Raw genomic sequence first — 16,148 nt, 5'->3', positions numbered from 1 at the left:
ATAGAGAGAGATCTCTCTCTATTTGTTTTGTATTTATCATTTTAAAAATGATTTAAACTAGTGAAAACAGCCGATCTACAAGCACACAACGCCTCGCACCGCGAGGCGTTGTGTGCTTGTAGATCTGCTGTTTTCACCACTTTTGTGCGACGGCCTTGGAGTTGTCCCGCTTTTCCCAATGGCCAGCACGTCCCTGCTTTGTTCCTGCTCAAAAAGGGTAAGCATTAAGGGGTGGTTTAAGAAAAACAGTCTTATTCGTGCAGCATTCTCTTTGGTATTGTATTGGTTCCCTTGTCTTTCTTTTTTTCCTTTTGGTTGAGAGAGAGAGAGAGAGAGTTCCTGTGTTCCAGTGAATCCTCAGAGTTCAGCCAGGGTCCCCCAGAGCCTCTCTGAACACATGGGAACAGAGAGCCCAGAGGAGGAGTGAGTGCCCAGGGAACGCTCCCAATAGCACAGAAACCAGAGCCCATGGAGTTGAACACGTTAGCCCCGTCACTGGCTGCACAGAGAGAGAGCCAAGGCGTGGACTCTGTATCCCGCTTCAGAACGCTCTGGAACGCAGTCAAACGAGTGATTGGGGCCGAGTCGGGCTGCCAAAGGAGATCGGAAAACACATGAAAGCGAGAATGTGGCTTCTCCTCAGATCTGCGCTGCGCGTATAATTTTGCAGAGCACAATGTTATTTAAGTGCCTGCGTGTGTGTATAGTAAGTAGTGTTAATTCAAGTCAGAATGCTTTTAATACTTTCAGAGTTCATACTTTTCTATATAAAAAAAAAAAACCCTCTGAAAATAGTAAGTATGTGAATTGGAAAAGAGACTCCATTCTACTCCCCTGATTTCTGTTATTGCTACAATCTTTAATGACTACAACATTATGTGCATAGAGGAACTATGTGGTATGAGCCATACAAAGAACATGGTTCATCAGTGAAACCTGTTTGGAACCTGGAAACCTTTTATGTCTCCCTAGCCAAACGCAGACAGAAAGAATGTAACTTCATCTAGTCTTTAGACAGGTGTCCCTGCGAAAACCCGACACGACTGCCAAGCGCACAGTGAAATGAACTTGACCTCTGGCTTTCTTTTTTTATTCAGGTGTGTGGGACTTTGGGGAGAACAATATATCGTTGCCGTCGGGCAGAAACCTCTTATCTCCATATTTTGTACTTTTCCTTTGTTGTTTCTGTGGCGTCCATTAATGCCCTACTTCGTCATTCTCACAAAAATCGGCAAGCGTTCACGCCGCGCTTCAAGCTTGTAGATCTGCTACTTTGATGCTAAAACAGGGGTCTTCAACAGGGGGTCCGGGACCCCTAGGGGGTCCTCAGAGTTACTACAGGGGGTCCTACAAATCTTCCTATCCTTTTTATATTAACAACTTGAGCGCTAGTGTCCATATTCTGAGAACTGTAGCCAAAAATAGCAGATCTACAAGCTCACAACGCCTCGCTTGTAGATCGTCTATTTCCGGCAAAGAGGTTTGGTGTAGAGGGGAAAAAAGAGCACACAAAGTAAAGAGTAAAAGGTCAAGTTTATTAGGTAATGATGGCTCAAGTGGTTAAATATCTGAAAACACAAATTGACAAGAATCCAAAATACACTGATGATTGTGCTGTCAAACGATGAAACTATAATATGGAATTTATTAACAGGTTGTGGGGGTCCCTGCTTCATCTCTCTCTCTCTCAACTAAAGGGTCCTTGGCCTGAAAACGTCGAAGACCCTTGTGCTAGAATATGGAGATAGGAGGTTTCAGCTCCAACAGCCACCATATGAGCTTTTCCACTCCGGTATCACACCACAGGTGCTTGTAACAAGAGAAAACTCTCCTCACGCATATCGCACCTGATACGCGGTCGGGGGGAGTCGCGTCCTCCCACTGCAGCGGCCCAGGTTGTAAATCATATTTAATGTCGCCAGACGGGGGGAATGTACAGTGCCGTGTGAAACCAGTGTGTAATTGCTATAGTGTAACGACGGGGGTTGTGACATTCACATACCTGACCTTAACCCATTAAGATTCTACAAATGCCTTCTAAATCAGTGGGTCTCAAACTCCTTTTCGTGCCAACTTAAGGACCCCCAAATTGATATGTACTGTATTTGACCGTGGACTGCAGCACGCAAACTGCATGCTGCAAATAGCAGCACGCAGACCAGAGACTTCCCCCAGAGGTGAAGATAGCTTCACAGGCGTAGACAGAATATATATTGTTGCAAAAACGCTCCATATTTCAACATCTTGTGTTTTTTTGGTAAATTAACGCGCTACTTGATCATACTAAAGCGTCACACAAAAGCGTGGATAAACACTTTTTCCAAGGCATACGCAAATAAAAACACTACAATTACCCGTCCAAAATCTAAAATCTAATGGTCTCCAGTCAGTCACTGCTAGACTGTGATACCAGTTATCAATACACCACTCCTTGCAGTAATGTAACTTCCTGGTGTGCGAGGTATTTTAAGGGTACATATCCAAGCGCTGTCTGGGGCCAACATTGCCTGGACCCCCAAAACAAACTCCTGCTGTATCTACAGTACTAGTAATGGACCTCTAATTCTTTGTCCCAAACAAGATGAAAATTACAGTACTTTTCTCTGGCTCGCGAAAGCTGCCAGGGTAAATGTTGCATCGGACGCGACGTGTTTTTCTTTTAATAATATCAGCGGTTAATAATGTGGCTGAAGGACTAGGAGAAGCCGTTTAAGTTGCTAATCTCCACGTCAGGATCTATCTGGCAACGTGTCAGCGAAAGAGCGTGTCAGTGAAATGCTAGTACTGGCAGCTGACCAGGCAGCACATGCCGCGTGCCGTTCGTTCCATTGTTTTTTGTTTTTTGTTGACGGCCTCGTACCTGGAGCTAAAAAGTTAGCAGAGCTAACTGAGCTGTGGTTCTGACAGACACGGTACTAGTCAATTCGCACTCTGAATACAATTCCACATCAACTCAACCCAAAACATGGTGTATTTTCTTTTGCCAGCTTCGGTGTATTCTTTCATGTATCGTTCACAAGACAAAACTATGAGAATTGTTATTTTGTCCTTTGCCCAACACACTGTACTGTTATGTAGGTCGCTAGGTCAAGAGATAATTGTATGTCTATGAACAAAATGGTCCTGGTTAGTCCTAGAGAGTTGTTGTTTTAGGGGAAACCGGTTACTGTAGGCTGTTAAGGCACTTATCTAATCCAGAGACATACATTATCAAAGTAAATGCTCAAAGGAGGTTGCACCATAACAGGGACTCAACATGCTGCAGTGTAGAGGGACTTGACCAGTAAGACGCCTAAGGGCGACAAGTGTCTCCCAAGACCATGTCTTGGCCATCTGGCCAGTGATGTACAGTATATCAGTTACCCACATACTGTATGCACACCCCTGGTACCCATATATGGAGATCCATGTACTGTAGTACTGTATATGGAGGTATGTTGTGAGACCCCAAACTTGCTTACTCAGTTATTCGATATGTGAAATTCCTAAGACGTCTATGACATCTAACATCATATATACAATCCCTTTTATGCCCATATATGGAAATCCCTGTCTGTAGAACCAGCCACACAGATATGGCCTGTACTGGCCATAATGGATTCTGTTAGTGGCCGATGTGGCCTCCATATACATGATGTGCCGTTTCTCATACTAAACTTTATAGCTGATACTGGAACAATTGCCATCAACAAGTAGACTCATTTGCATTATGTAATTGACTTTGTCTCTCAGCAGAGGGCTATGTGATCCAAATGTTCTACCATTCATTGATTGATTGATTTTTCCATTGATTGTCTCTCTAAAGCAGACAGCACCCAGGCTGATCCAGTTATTTCACTATTTATTACACATTTTCCAGAAATGTAAAAAAAAAAAGACCCATGCATGTGGTGCTTGTGTATAATGTTACATCACTACAGTACCATGCTCTGATTAATAACAGTTAAAGCTGATATCTAACCCTGTTGCTTGCCAAAGTCAGCTGATCTACAAGCTCAGAAACAGAGCTTGTAGATTGTGCTACAAGCTCGCAGGACACCATCGTTGTTATAGTATAAACCACGAGTAATACAGTAGTTACTTTACATGCACATCATTTTCAATCGACTGACCTAACTGACTGCTTAAAGGTGACTAATCTCGCATCTGTACTGTGTGGTTTTAGGGAGGAAATGAATAACAAAGTTAACAAATTAAACCCATTCAGAACGGGTACACAGTATTGTGTATTATTTTATGCTTTAACTATTGAAAAACAGCAGATATACAAGCTCACAGCGCCCGCGCTGCGAACTTGTAGATCTGCTATTTTTGAAAAATCGTGAAAATTTGAATTTTGACCCGATTCTATAAGTGTCTTTTGAATCCTTCTAAGATTTTTTGAAAAACCTATGTTTCTATGTCAGCAATCTGGCCAGCCATCGTCAAAGAAAAGTTCCTTTTCACTTAACTGGAGCTCAGTTAGTCTGTTCTTGAGAGACTACTATGTCAGTGGTTCTCATACCTGTTCATGTGAAGGACCCCCTTTGGCCATGGACCCCCATCTCAAAATATTTAGTTCCAGGGACCACCCAGAAGCAAAATTTGAGTTACAAACGTTCGCTTTGAAAATACATATATTCAAAGATTTGCACACATTTTCACGACTTTTTCAAAAATAGCAGATCTACAAGCTCGCAGCGCGGCACTCTGTGCTGCGCTGTGAGCTTGTATATCTGCTATTTTTCACTGGTTAAAGCATTCAATAATTCTAGGCCTAAATGGGTTGAACCCTATACTGTATATTGTCGGTAGCAGATCCACAAGCTTGACACGTGGTGCGAAGTGACGTGTTTTGAATTTGTAGATCTGATGCTTTTGCTGTTTTTTGAATTTCAATCCTGAAAATACAATCTACAAGCTCACAACGTACTTCTTTTGCGATGCATTGTGAGCTTGTACTGTACAGTAGATCTGCTCCTTCTCACAGAACGTTTGCCCCAGGCCAGAACAGGGACTCTAGGGTTCATGTGGTTATTGGTTAATGATGTTGCTTCATTACTGTGGAAACCAATGCCACACCCATGGAACGCTGAATGTTTGGCAGGTTGGTGGTGGTATGTCTACCATGTTTGCTGAAGAAAATGTCCTCGGTACTGTTCCACTGTTCTCTCTGCTTGGATTAAACGTGGTTACCATTTTGGTCGTATCATATGTGACGAGATTCGAGATGCATTCAAAAGCCTTTTCAAAGGATTATGATCAGAGACACAACATTCTTGAGTGACAATGATTTCAAATATACATGTACATATCGTCTGTTGGGCAGAAACCTCATACGTCCAAAGCTGTTACTTTTCAGGATTCATATAAACAAAAACAAAAAAACAGCAAAAGTTACAGATCTGCAAGCTCAAAACGTGTCGCTTGCAGACACATCTTCTACTTTCGATGCTTTTGTGTGACGCTGTAGTATGATCAAGTAGGGCATGGGTCTTAAACTTTTTCAGGCCAAGGACCCCTTAGTTGAGAGAGAGATGAAGCAGGGACCCCCACAACCTTTCCATAGATTCCATCTATATTTTCATCGTTTGACTGCACAATCATCAGTGTATTTTGGATTCATGTCGATTTGAGTTTTCAGATATTTAACCACTTGAACCGTCAATACTTAATAAACTTGACCTTTCAATCTGTACTTAGTCTGCTCTTTTTCCCCTCTACACCAAAGCTCTTTGGGAAAATAGCCGATCTACAAGCTCACAAGTTACGCCTCGCAGCGTGAGCTTGTAGATCTGCAATTTTTGGCTAAAGTTCAAGGAATATGGATATATTATATAATATAAAAAAGGAGGGAAAAAAAACGTTCTATCACTCAAAGATTTGGAGGACCCCCTGTAGCAACTCTGAGGATCCCCTAGGGGTCCCGGACCCCCTGTTGAAGACCAATGAAGTAGGGCATTAATTTACAAAAAAAACAACACCACAAAAAGTTAGAATATGGAGTTAAGAGGTTTCTGGTCGACAACAGCGATATTTATTTTCACCTTGGTGAGTTTTCCAGCACTCGGCGACGTACAAACAGTTAAAGCGATAACAGCAATGTTCCACCACAGTGCCCCCGGGCCCGAGATAAACCGTACCAGATGTGCGCAGGCAAAATTGTCTTCATATTCCCCCGTGCCTTCGTTCGCTCGTGGCGCTGCGTTCCCTCCCATTGGCCGGTACAAATTGATTTCAGACAGTGCTATTGAAAGCTATTGTCAAACACTCACATCCCCCAAGGGGGTTAACCCATTTAGGCCTAGGATTATTGACTGCTTTAACTATTGAAAAATATCAGATATACAATAGCAGATATACAAGCTTGCAGCGCGGCACTCGTAGATCTGCTATTTTTGAAAAATCATGATTTTTTTTGCAAGTCTTTGAATATATCTACTTAAAAGCGAACATTTGTAACTCAAATATTTACTTCTGGGTGGTCCCTGGAACAACATATTTTGAGATGGGGGTCCGTGGCCAAATAACTGTCATTTTGGGGGTCCTTGACATGACAAAGACTTGCACTCATTTTCAAAAATAGCAGATCTACAAGCTCGCAGCGCGGCACTCGGTGCCGCGCTGTGAGCTTGTATATCTGCTATTTTTCTAAAGTTAAAGCATAAAATAATGGTTAAAGTGGTTAAAATCTAACGCGACTCGGGCGCGTTCCAGGTATTTGAGAGTTAAGCCTTCTCTCTCTCTGTCTCTGCATGTCATAAATGCTAAATCCAAGCGATCAGTCAGACAATATGAGATGTTATGAGCCAGTTATTATGGACTGAAGTGCCTGATTCCCTTTTAGACTGTTAATGCGGTTGTTGACGTGGAGGAATTATGGAGCCACTTCTACACTGTTAGCATGAAGGAACGGGGGTTATGAATGTACAGTTTACTATTACTTACTATAACTTAAGGACCATACCGGTGGTCTGGCATAACTTACAGCACCATAGCGGTGGTCCCTGGCATGTTTAGCCCATTGGCTATGACGACGCATGATATAGTTGACAACACTGCCACCCATTTTTCTAAAGGATATAGTAGCATGTTAAGATTTTTTTAGGAATGGATGCCACCATTCATTTCAGTATGGTATGGAAAGGTTGTTTTCAGAGAAACTTCAAATAATATGATTTAAAAATGTACCCCAAAAAATGATGTTGCTATGCTGTGCAACAACTACCCCAAAAGGGGTTCCCGATCTAAATGGGTGCGAACATTTATTGAAACACAGAAAAACTTGATGCCATAGTTATAAGGGTATTGAAACTCTGGGCTGATTTATATATTAACCCACCCAGGGTTGTGGCTGACCACTGGCGTCCATTCTCAGCACATGCACGTAGGCGTACGTGTATATACAACCCCAGCTTGAACAAAGACAAAATCAAAACCATGACCGTCTCCTCATGTCCTTTTCTTTTGTGTCCCCACACAGGAGCAAGAGGACCCAAACAAGCTGGCCACCAGCTGGCCTGACTACTACATCGACCGCATCAACTCCATGGCTGCTGTAAGTCAACACACAACACATCCCACACAAGTAACATCTGCAGGTGTGTTCATTTTACTCTTGAGAATGTACAAATGTAACCAAATGGACCCGTATAAGGGTTACATGTGTACTTTCTCAGAGTTAAAATGGGCAAGGCTCCATTTAGTTGCATTTGTGCAGTTTGGAATGTTTGCAGATAATGTAAATCTGTCTCCAAAGCCTGATTTATTGAATGAATATGGTATTGTTTGGGTGCGTGAAGCGGGCATACTACAAAGTAGGCCTATGTACTGGGTAGGGATGGGACGATATGAAAATGTCATATCACGATTATTGTGACAAAAATCCCTTATCGATCCAAATCCAAATCCGGAAAGCTCACAACGCGTCACAACGCGACGCGTTGTGAGCTTGTAGATCGGCTATTTTTTGGCAAAGAGATTTGTTAGAGAGTGAAAAAAAGACCATCAAGTACTTATATTATAAGTACCTTTTACCAATTATAGAGGATTTTAGTTGTACTGGATATGCAGCTCGGCAAATAAAAGGTGAATTGATCCCAGTGCATGACAGAGGACGATATCACGATAAATTAAATCTCCACAATACGATTATTGTGAATGTTTTTTATCACGATAAACGATAATATCGCGTATCGTCCCATCCCTAATACTGGGCTCAAGTGTGTCTATCACTCTTATCTCTCCTCTCTATCTTTCTCTTTCCTAATTGTCCGATAGATGTGAACATTCCTGTAACCCCAACGTCCCCCGCCCCGCAAACTCAATCTTACTGTTACAGTATCGTCTGCTAAATTTAGGCCTCTTATAACTATTCCCAAGGGGTCAATGTTCTCTCGACGCATTCTCTCTCAAGCTCCCTTGGACTTGCTGTGTCATTTCCCTGCTGACTCGGCATGCTGGCCTTCACAGGGATACATTCCTTTGTGTGTGAACCCCAGCGTTCACGCACGCCCATGACAAACGGGTCATTTAGTCACTCGGCGGCTCGCATGGTGCCAATGACGGTTGAAAGGAACTGAAATGACAGTTTTGTTATTTTGAGACGAATATCAGTGCCAAGTAAGAAAGACGTTATAGCAAATGCCATTCTAAGCAAATGGGGATCGAACAAACTCCCCATTGCAGTTAGAACTGCAGACTCACTCCAGATCTCTGACATCACGCTCTGGCTTCACTGTGATGGCACACTAACAGAATTCCTTGTAATTTTAAACAATCTGTATTGTACAGAACAGACGTTGGATGATGGAGGTGGCCTTCCCACTCTCTTCCACTGAGAAATCTAGACCCTGGTGTCAGGTGGGACACCTACTGGTGGGCAAGTAGTACTACCTGAAGCCAATGAGGGAAACCATCTTCCCAGGTTTCAGCTTTAATACTAATGTTGGCTATAATAGAGGACGACCCTCACAGCGCTACATTGAGCAGTGCAAGGCGTTGTGAGCTTGTAGTTCTGCTATTTTTACAATATTTATCTGCGGAACAGATTGATTGATTGATTGATTGAATACTTTATTAACAGTTTGCAGAGACAGGTAGTGTACAATACAAGGTCTGCTAAAAGGATTTTTCCAAGATAGCCTATGGCTTTTATTCCATTGGAATAATAACTGCAGCCAGGCAGCCACCTGTAAGTGCTCTTTTTGGCCCGGTTTGGAAGGAGTGTAAGGATTCACACTTCTTTATGACTGTTGGTAAGGCATTCCACTTTTTGTTGCATAGCGGGAGAACGAATGTAACCCCTTGTTTGAGACAAATCTGGGTTGAACATGATTTGTGGAACTCCCTCTGTTTGGTGTTGTGATTGTGGACGTCTTTGAGGTTTCTGAAGTAGTTAAGACGGACGGGTAGATGGGTGTCAATGAGCTGTAGTGTAGGAGAGACAAACTCAAATGTAATGCCTACAATCCCAAGTGCATGTCTGGGGGTCCCCCAGTTCCAATATGATTATTTTTGGGCGGTTCATGGCCTGAAAGGTTTGGGGACCCCTGGGGGTAGTGTACCTGTTCCAGTGTGTAACAATAAAGCGTAGAGTGTAGAGCAGGGTTCCCCAATTAGTTTTCCCCAAGGAACGAATCATGTCTAGGGTACCAAGCCGAGGGCCACAACATTGCAGGGGCCGACGGTGGCGTTCCCGCTACTCCAGGGACAGTTCAGATATCGTCGTTGTCGGGTGAAAATCTTGAATGTCCAAAACCGTTCATTTTGCATTTATCATTTTAAAAATGATAAATGCCGATCTACAAGTACACAACGCCGATCTACAAGTACACAGGTGCGAGGCGTTGTGTGCTTGTAGATCAGCTGCTGTTTTCACTACTTTTGTGAGACGGCCTTGAATGATGAAGCAGGGCTTTACTTTGCGAAAGAACGTACAAATTTGGAGATACGAGGTTTCCACCTGACAACGACTATATACTAGTGTTGTTGCTGCTCTTATACCACCATTATTACTGGGGTTGGTGGGGGCCTGACAGTAGCCGCCCGCGGGCCGCAAATGTCCCGCGGGCCGCCTATTGGGGAACCCTGGTGTAGAGACTAGAGAGCCAGGGCGGTTACGACACAGATACTTCAGCCCGTGACCTGAAGACGCTGACAGGTTTGTGCCAGTGACCTCTTTTACCCAGAGCCCTCATCACGACGACAGTTTGGCTCAGCAGATGTTTGAACGTCGTAAAAAGTTGACATTTTAGGACCGACTCTTAAAGAATGACGCATGTAAGTGAAGTCTTGGGATGACATGGGTCAATAAGTGGTCTTTGGTGCGTAGTCTTGTAATTCCAGCAACGTCAGGGACAGACTCTCCACATTCCACTTATTCTTTTTTTTTTTTCTTCTTTTTTTTTTGTGTCAGTCACCTGGCCAAAACAGCCCAGGAATTTGGATATTTACAAGTCTTTCCAGGGTACACATTATTGTGCATCATTATTTTATGCTTTAACTATTAAGCTCACAGCGCGGCACCGAGTGCCGCGCTGCGAGCTTGTAGATCTGCTATTTTTGAAAAATCGTGAACAAACTCTCCACATTCCACTTATTCTTTTTTTTTTTTTTTTGTGTCAGTCACCTGGCCAAAACAGCCCAGGAATTTGGATATTTACAAGTCTTTCCAGGTCAGGGAGTACACAAACCGTTGAACTGTAATTCACGCGTATCACCACGGATGGAGCGGCCAGGCGGTAATGGCACTCGATATCTGTTTATTGCCATGTTGTTTGTTTCTCTGGCAAACATGCCTGTAGCAACAAACTGTGTTTACATCTCTGCTATTTTTGCAGCCGTTTTTGTTTATTGGCTCGATGTTGGGGGAAAATTTGCCTCTTTTTTTTTTTTTGCACCAGGGCATTCGGTACCTGAGCAAGCATGCATAGTGCAGCTATCTGGAGAAGCAATTTGTCGTTGTCGGATGGAAACCTTGTATGTCCAAAACCTTCCTTTTGTTGTTATTGTTTTAAAAACTATTTTAAATCGTGAAAATAGCCAATCTACAAGCACACAAACACCTCGCATGGCTAGGTGTTGTGCTTGTAGATCTGCTATTTTCACTATTTTTTGCAACACTTTTGTATGATGAAGAAGGGCTTTAATTTACAAAAGAAATAACACAAACTTGGAGATACAAGGTTTCTGCCCAACAGTGACAAATTATACTCTGAAATGCTCAGGCAGGTCTCTGTCTCTCTGTCTCTCTCTGTCTCTCTCTCTCTCTCTCTCTCTCTCTCTCTCTCTCTCTCTCTCTCTGTCTCTCTGTGCACGCGTGCACACGCACACAAATTTAAAGTACAGTTGACAGACGGCACAGATTTGTGAGTTGTCAAGAATTTGAAAGTTGTCTTCTGCCATCAGCTCACACGCACACGCACACGCACACGCACACGCACACGCACACACACACACACACACACACACACACACACACACACACACACACACACTCAGGCTTCATTTTCTTCTCAACCACCCATTTATTTCCTCACACAGGAATTTTCATGGACGCTCTTGCTCAATGTTCACGTTGTCACATGTCAGCCAAGTGTCTCTATTCAGCATCTGTTGCAGCCAAGCCTCAATTCACCTTAAATCTGACATGTTCCTCTATATTCCTGATTTTCACTCCAACAACCATGGCTCCTGCAGTATTTTCTCTACTCAGTGCTGCAGTCAAGATTCAGAGTTACTACAGGGGGTCCTCAAAATCTTTGTGTGAGAGAAACCCTTTTCTCCTTTTTTATATTAACCACTTGAACCCTAGCGTCCATATTCTGAGAAGTGAGAACTTTAGCCAAAAATAGCAGGTCTACAAGCTTGCAGGTCAGCTATGTTTGGCAAAGATGTTTGGTGTAGAGGGGAGAAAGAGCAGACCAAGTAAATAGTGAAAGGTCAAGTTTATTAAGTATTGACGGTTCAAGTGTTTAAATATCAGAAAACACACATTGACATGAATCCAAAATACACTGAAGATCAACTAAGGGGTCCTTGGCCTGAAAACTTTGAAGACCCCTGGTCTAGACCAGTGCTTCCCAAACCACCTTTTACCTCGAGAACCAAAAGAGAAATGTTATGTCATCCCTGTGAGTAACACATGGGTCCCGACCCACTGTCTGGAGGAAACAGTGGTCTAGATCAGTGGATCCCAAACTTTTCCGAAAAGATAGATTAGATGTTTGCCCGGAACTAGGGATGCCCCGATCAGGGTTTTTTTGCTCCCGATCCGATCAAATATTATTGCTTCCGATTCGATCCCGATCTTTCCCGATCCGATCTTTTGGCAAGGCATTAAGAAGAAAAAAAAATTCTATTCATTCTATCACTTGGTTCTCAACCTTTTCAGGCCGTGACCCCCAAAATAATCATATTTTAACTGGGGACCCCCGACCCTGAAGAGTTGAGGAAGTATATTTTGTATAACACGGTTCTATTGTGAAAATAGCAGATCTACATGCTCACAACGCCTCGCAACGCGAGGAGTTGTGAGCATGTAGATCGGCTATTTTCACAATTTCTGGCTTTAATATTTGACAATTTGGCCAATGTTTAATTTGTCATTTTAAAGGTATTAAAAAGTCCTTAATTTTTCACTTTCGAAATGTGCAGATACCCTCTATACACTTAAACTTTATGTTGATTTGTTTACTGTTGAGAGAGAAAACAATGTTGCACATTAAGTTAATCATCTGGGGACCCCCCCAAAATAATTTGAGGACCCCCCTGGGGGTCCCGACCCACAGGTTGAGAACCACTGAGCTAGTTGACAGTGCAGAGAGACATAATTGCCTTCCTTTGATCCATTAGCAAGGGGCCAATTACTACTTATTGGCATCAGCTGCCAGCTGTACACAGAGTCTGACACAATCACCTTCCCTCTGCAGTGCTCTGTCTGTCTCATTTCTCCAAAAGCCCTTGAATATGATTGAAAATGATTAAGGATTACTGTGATTATGGTAAGCTTACATTTCATATCGCATTCACCTTACCTGTAACTTTCAGTACTCCCAGAAAATATTTTTTTTTGAAAAAAAAAAAAAAAAATCCGATTTTTTTTCCCCCCGATCTCCGATCTTATAAAAACGGCCATATCGGCGGCCGATCCGATCACGTGATCGGGATCGGGCAACACTACCCGGAACCCAAACTAATGAAAATAGCAGATCACAACACATCGCTTCGCACCATGTTGTGTGCTTGTAGATTAGTCTATTTTCACTACTTCTTTGATTATTATTTTTTATTCTTGGAATTTCTTAGATTTTGTTTATTTGTTTGTTTTAAAATATTTTAAAAAATCGAACCTCTGTTCGAAGTGGAGCTGTGTGTGTGTGTGTGTGTGTGTGTGTGTGTGTGTGTGTGTGTGTGTGTGTGTGTGTGTGTGTGTGTGTGTGTGTGTGTGTGTGTGTGTGTGTGTGTGTGTGTGTGTGTGTGTGTGTGTGTGTATTGCAGTTGATGCTCAGGGCAGGCTAGACTCAACAGCACCTCTCTGGTCACCCAGGGTACTCAGGCTACACCAGAGGCGACAGACAGACAGACAGACAGACAGACAGACACACACCGCCATGTATAGGGAGCTTGTGTTCCACACAGCTCCAAAAATCTTTTGAAATATACAGTATATATATTTTTTAATGTAGGAAAATAAAAAGGGATTTTTATCCCACAAAAAAATGGTTCGCGACTGACACATGGGTCCTCCTGACCCTCTGTTTGGGGGACACAGTGGTCTAGACGGTATATTGACAGTGCAGGTTTTTGGAAGGCCCCAGTGTTTCTCTGCAGTGACCTCACATCTTGGCTCCCAGGACCGCACAGTGAGCAGTGAGCTCCAGGGAGAGTTAGGAGAGCCCCTCTCCACGGTAGCTCACTTATTGGATGAGATCATCCTCGCCTTGCCGCCTGGAGAGATTACAAGCAGTTCCCTGATGCTCATTCATAAAAAAAAAACAAAAAAAAACCTGTCGGAACACTGGAGATATTGTTGGCCTACACTAGTGCGATGGTTCAAACGTTAGCCTCCTCGTTCTGACAGGTTTCTGTAGCCCTGCCGAGACCAAAGCTAGCACGGGCCGTACCTCGAGCCCTCGCTGGCCTTACAACAGAATGTTGAAAGACTAGCATCTGTCTTGAGCAGAGTTGCTGTGAGCGCTTATTGTAAGCGACTCTGGGCTGCTATTTCTGTAAAGGGTTAGGGTATTTGGTAGTTGAGGGTTGCGTTTTATTTTTAATAAAATAATATAAACTGTACTTGCTTATTTGGGCTTGCTTCCATTTTTTTATTGTGTTATACAAAATGTAATGTTGCCTCAACTCTTGCTGCTCGTAGGGTGGGGAGGTCCCCAGTTAAAATATGATTCTTTTGGGGGTCAGTGATTTAAACCACTGGTTTTCAAATATTTTCATCTCGTGGCCCTGACGTATGGTTTAAAGTGCTCATGTGGCCTATAGTTGCTTCCTTTGGGCTTGTTTTCATTTCAAAATATGGCAACACTGGTCTTGAGAAGCCTGTACAGTGTATAGCAGAGTTAACATTTTGTCAGGTTTTAGGTTTGGCGTTGCTGATTCACTTTGAGTAAATCTGGTGGTGTTGGTTGAGTTATTGTCCCGTTCACTTATTTAACATCACATCGACGGTTAGCTCGAAGACAGGCGTTCTCCAGTCGGAGGTCACTGAAGTACTTGTTGCCGGTTTATCAACTGGGTAACGGCATCCTCATGTGCATCTTGGCCACAGGTTAGCGCGAGCAAGCATACAAATAACAGATGTAGTGAAGAGCGACTTGGCTAGACGTGTTGATCTGGCGAACCGGCTCGCAGCGTGAGCGGACCATCTCTATGATCCCCCAGCACTTGCTGTGTCCAGCTTCCCCATCGAGTATGAACATATTCATTTAGAAAAATAAGAGCCAGAGCGTTTACTTCTTGGCAAGCGGACCTGGAACCGTCTGGACATGAGGCTAAATCGACACGATGGATGTTTTGACTGCACTGTTGCTAGCTAAAACACTCTCACTCAATCTCTCTCTCTCTCACTCACACAACTCACACACACGCACACACGCAAAAGATGATGGTTGGCAGTGAAACGTGGGGTGGTTACAACTTGTTCCACAGAAATATGCTGGTGTTTTAGTTTATCAAAAATACCCCACTAAACTTTCTTAACTCACTTTGAATTATCCCATTCAAAACGGGTACACATTATTGTGTATCATTATTTTATGCTTTAACTATTGATAAAAAGCAGATATACATACAAGCTCCAGTGCTGCAAGCTTGTAGATCTGCTATTTTTGAAAAAACGTGAAAATTAGAATTTTGACCCGATTCTATAAGTGTCTTTTGAATCCTTCTAAGGTTTTTGAAAAACCTATGTTTCTGTGTCAGCAATCTGGCTATAGCCATCATCAAAGAAAAGGGCCTTTTCACTTAAATGGAGCTCAGTTAGTCTGTTCTTGAGAGACTATGTCAGTGGTTCTCAAACCTTTTCATGTGAAGGACCCCCAAACTGATATTTATTTGGCCACGGACCCCCCATCTCAAAATATTTAGTTCCAGGGACCACCCAGAAGCAAAATTTGAGTTACAAACGTTCGCTTTGAAAATACATATATTCAAAGATTTGCACACATTTTCATGACTCTTTCCAAAATAGCAGATCTACAAGCTCGCAGCGCGGCACTCGGTGCCGCGCTGTGAGCTTGTATATCTGCTATTTTTCAATAGCTAAAGCAGTCAATAATTCTAGGCCTAAATGGGTTAAATGAATGACTTCAACGACCAACTTTGACCCTAGTGTAAGGGGCGCTAGGCGCGGGGAAACAAGGTCATTAGAAAATAATTTGTTTTAGTTCTTACAGGCCACATTGACAGGCAGCCCTTGTTACTGGCATTTTACTGTGCTGCTAAAAGCACACAGTGGTTGAATCTTTGGCATTTTGGCAGCTCGCTGCCATGGAAAATGCCTGCAGAGGCTAAACAGAAGCCCTGCGCCCCCGACTAATGGGAGCAGAGCAGTCCTTTGATGTTGTCGAGGGGAGCCTTTTTTAAAAGCGTCGCACAACTGCATTGACGCTCGCACACTGGACTCAAGTTTTTTAATGATCTGCCTCATTTGT

General features: G+C 43.0%; 1 protein-coding gene across 1 annotated transcript in view; it reads left to right on the top strand.

Moving 5' to 3' along the window:
* daam2 (dishevelled associated activator of morphogenesis 2) overlaps nt 1-16,148 on the top strand; it is a gene marked incomplete at both ends in the record, with an annotated part of 102,575 nt that overhangs the window by 29,996 nt on the left and 56,431 nt on the right. Inside the window, one exon of the mRNA XM_080750320.1 lies at nt 7,463-7,537. Coding sequence (XP_080606446.1) covers nt 7,463-7,537 — 75 coding nt within the window. The remainder of the gene's footprint in view (nt 1-7,462; nt 7,538-16,148) is intronic.

Source organism: Nannobrachium achirus (genome assembly GCF_963921795.1).
Source record: "Nannobrachium achirus genome assembly, chromosome: 20".
NCBI classification, from domain to species: domain Eukaryota; kingdom Metazoa; phylum Chordata; class Actinopteri; order Myctophiformes; family Myctophidae; genus Nannobrachium; species Nannobrachium achirus.
Note: the sequence above shows the minus strand (reverse complement) of the source record. Positions and strands in the feature narration are given on the sequence as shown.